This window comes from Notolepis coatsorum (assembly GCF_963971535.1).
Source record: "Notolepis coatsorum genome assembly, chromosome: 16".
Classification (NCBI taxonomy): Eukaryota; Metazoa; Chordata; class Actinopteri; order Aulopiformes; family Paralepididae; genus Notolepis; species Notolepis coatsorum.
This window is the reverse complement of record NC_140180.1, coordinates 27,581,163-27,583,884: the sequence shown is the minus strand read 5'-3', so window position 1 is coordinate 27,583,884 and position 2,722 is coordinate 27,581,163. Positions and strand designations below refer to the sequence as shown.

At 47.8% G+C, this 2,722-nt stretch overlaps 1 protein-coding gene across 1 annotated transcript; it reads left to right on the top strand.

Annotated features, from left to right (window-relative positions):
* Positions 1-631: 631 nt before the first annotated feature.
* Positions 632-1,885, top strand: LOC311242355 (eukaryotic translation initiation factor 5-like; the record flags this gene model as incomplete). The annotated part of the gene is made up of 1 exon (XM_084331306.1): positions 632-1,885. One exon carries the CDS (start codon positions 632-634, stop codon positions 1,883-1,885), a length of 1,254 nt encoding a protein of 417 aa, XP_084187432.1.
* Positions 1,886-2,722: the final 837 nt, after the last annotated feature.

Below are 2,722 nucleotides of genomic sequence, written 5' to 3'. Positions count from 1 at the left end.
TCATGACCGAACGTTCTAGAACATTTGGGATGTCACAGTATGATGTCATGACCGAACGTTCTGGAACATTTGTGATGTCACCGTATGATGTCATAACCGAACATTCTAGAACATTTGTGTCTCTATAGTCCACAATGCTCTCAGAACAGGCAGGCTGTAGCTTGAAACAGAACTAAACACGACTGAACAGATAGACTAAACAACCTAGACTGGTAGTGGTCCCCAGATCCCAGAGGACGCTCCAGACTCCTGTTCGACAGACCAGTTCACCTGTCGCCATCCAGCCTTTGGACTTATCTTGTGATAACGAGAAAAGAAAAAGCATCTTGCTAAAAAAAATATCTACATCAAACAACCAGTCATCCAAAACCCTTCACTGCGCCTCTTGGACGATCAGCGTTGTGTTTATGTATTTGTTTTGCGAAAACAAGCTGTTGCGCAGCTGTCGGAACCTGTGTGGTGGAACTCTAGCCCTCAAGCAAGGATCTCGCGGCCACAGCGGCACAACGTTTTTCATGTCAGAGACCGAGCACGCCTGCACTTGTTTATGTCATCCCCTCTTTTCCAGGCAGAAGATCTCCAAAAATCCCCATTCAAGATTTTTTTATTTTACTGCTAATATCCAGCCAAGATGTCTGTCAACGTCAACCGCAGCGTGTCAGACCAGTTCTATCGCTACAAAATGCCACGTGTGATTGCCAAGGTTGAAGGCAAAGGGAATGGAATCAAGACGGTCATTGTCAACATGGGTGATGTTGCGAAGTCATTGAACAGGCCTCCAACATACCCAACCAAGTTTTTTGGGTGTGAACTTGGTGCCCAGACCCAGTTTGATGTCAAGAATGACCGCTACATCATCAATGGATCCCACGAGGCCAACAAGTTGCAAGACACGCTTGATGGGTTCATCAAAAAATTTGTGCTGTGTCCAGGGTGTGACAACCCTGAAACTGATTTGCATGTCAATCCCAAGAAACAAACCATCGGCAACTCCTGTAAGGCCTGTGGATTCCGCGGCATGCTAGACATGAGACACAAACTCTGCACCTTCATCCTCAAAAACCCACCAGAGGCCACTGATAGTGGAGCTGTGACTGTCAAGAAGGAGAAGAAGAATCGCAAGAAGGACAAAGACGGCTCGGGCAGCGGAGAGCAAGAAAATGATAACGATATAGACGCCCCAGATGCTGTGGATAGAAATGATGACAACGAGGACTGGGCTGAGGAGACCACGGAGGAGGCGCAGAGACGACGAATGGAGATCAGTGACCACGCCAAGAACCTCACCCTCAGTGAGGAGCTGGAGAAACCGCTGGAGGAGAGGGTTAACTTGTTCTTCAACTTTGTGAAGCAAAAGAAGGAGAGCAAATCCATTGATGCGGCCGATAAGGACATCTTGGCGGAGGCGGAGCGTCTGGATGTGATGGCCATGGGACCCCTCATCCTCAGCGAGCTGCTGTTCGACGAGAACATCCGCGACCAGATTAAGAAATACAAACGCCACTTCCTGAGGTTCTGTCACAACAACAAGGAGGCCCAGAAGTATCTGCTGCGTGGCTTTGAGTGTCTGGTGAAGCTCTACCAGACGCAGCTGCTGCCCCGAGTGCCCATCATACTCAAAGACCTGTACGACGCAGACTTGCTGGAGGAGGATGTCATATTCGCTTGGGCAGAGAAGATTTCTAAGAAGTACGTCTCCAAGGAGCTCGCCAAAGAGATCCATGCCAAGGCTGCCCCATTCGTCAAATGGCTAAAAGAAGCGGAGGAAGAGAGTGAGGGCAGTGAAGAGGAGGAGGAAGATGAGAGTGTGGAGGTCGTCTACTCTTCCTCTGCCCGCGAGCTCAAAGTGGAGACTGTGAAGCCGGAGAAACCTGGGAAAGAGTAGCAACTAGACATTGATATTGATGCAATTTAATAAAAAAAGAAAAAGAAAGGGCGCCCCAGTGGCGAACCACATAGCGCGCTCAGCCGCGGCACGGCCAACCCGGGTTCGATTCCCGAACCCGTCGATATTTGCCGAATGTCTTCCCCCCACTCTGTCTCCCATTCCTCCTCTCTCTCTCTCTACTGGACTGCCCAGTATAATAAAGCGATAAACACAAAAAAAATTATCATAAAAAAAAAAGAAGAAAAAAAAATTACTTTGAGATGCTTCCTTGTGTTGTGGCTTTCACTCAACTCACACAGTGGCCCATCCTGTGGCTGGCCTTTGCTCCCCCTTCATTCCCCCCTTGCCCCCCCCCCCCCACACCCCTCCCCGCTTTGTGGCATGATTTAACATAGCGCTTTACTTGCTGCTGTAATTATAAAATGATGTATTCAACCGATGAAACAAAAGTTGCTTTTAGGGGGTTTTAATCATGGGCTTTTGGGGATCATTTTGAGTGCACATTTCTTGTTTCTGTCTTTGTCTATTTTTCCAGTCAATAAAGAATGTCGTAGATTTCGACTGGTCATCATTGGTTAACACTTTGAGTCCCAACGACGAGAATTCTTGCATATAATGGTAGTGTCTGGTTAGGAGCGAGGTATAATGGATGGATTATCCAATGGGGGGTCCGGGAGGGGGGGGGGGGGTACGAGCTAGACTCGAGCATATGTGTGTAGGGTATTAGATAGCAGGTATTGGGGGTATATCCTGTATAAGACATTTAACTATATGGTGATTTCATTGGATGTGCACTGTTAATAATGCTTGTATATCTTATCGTGTGTTGTCATG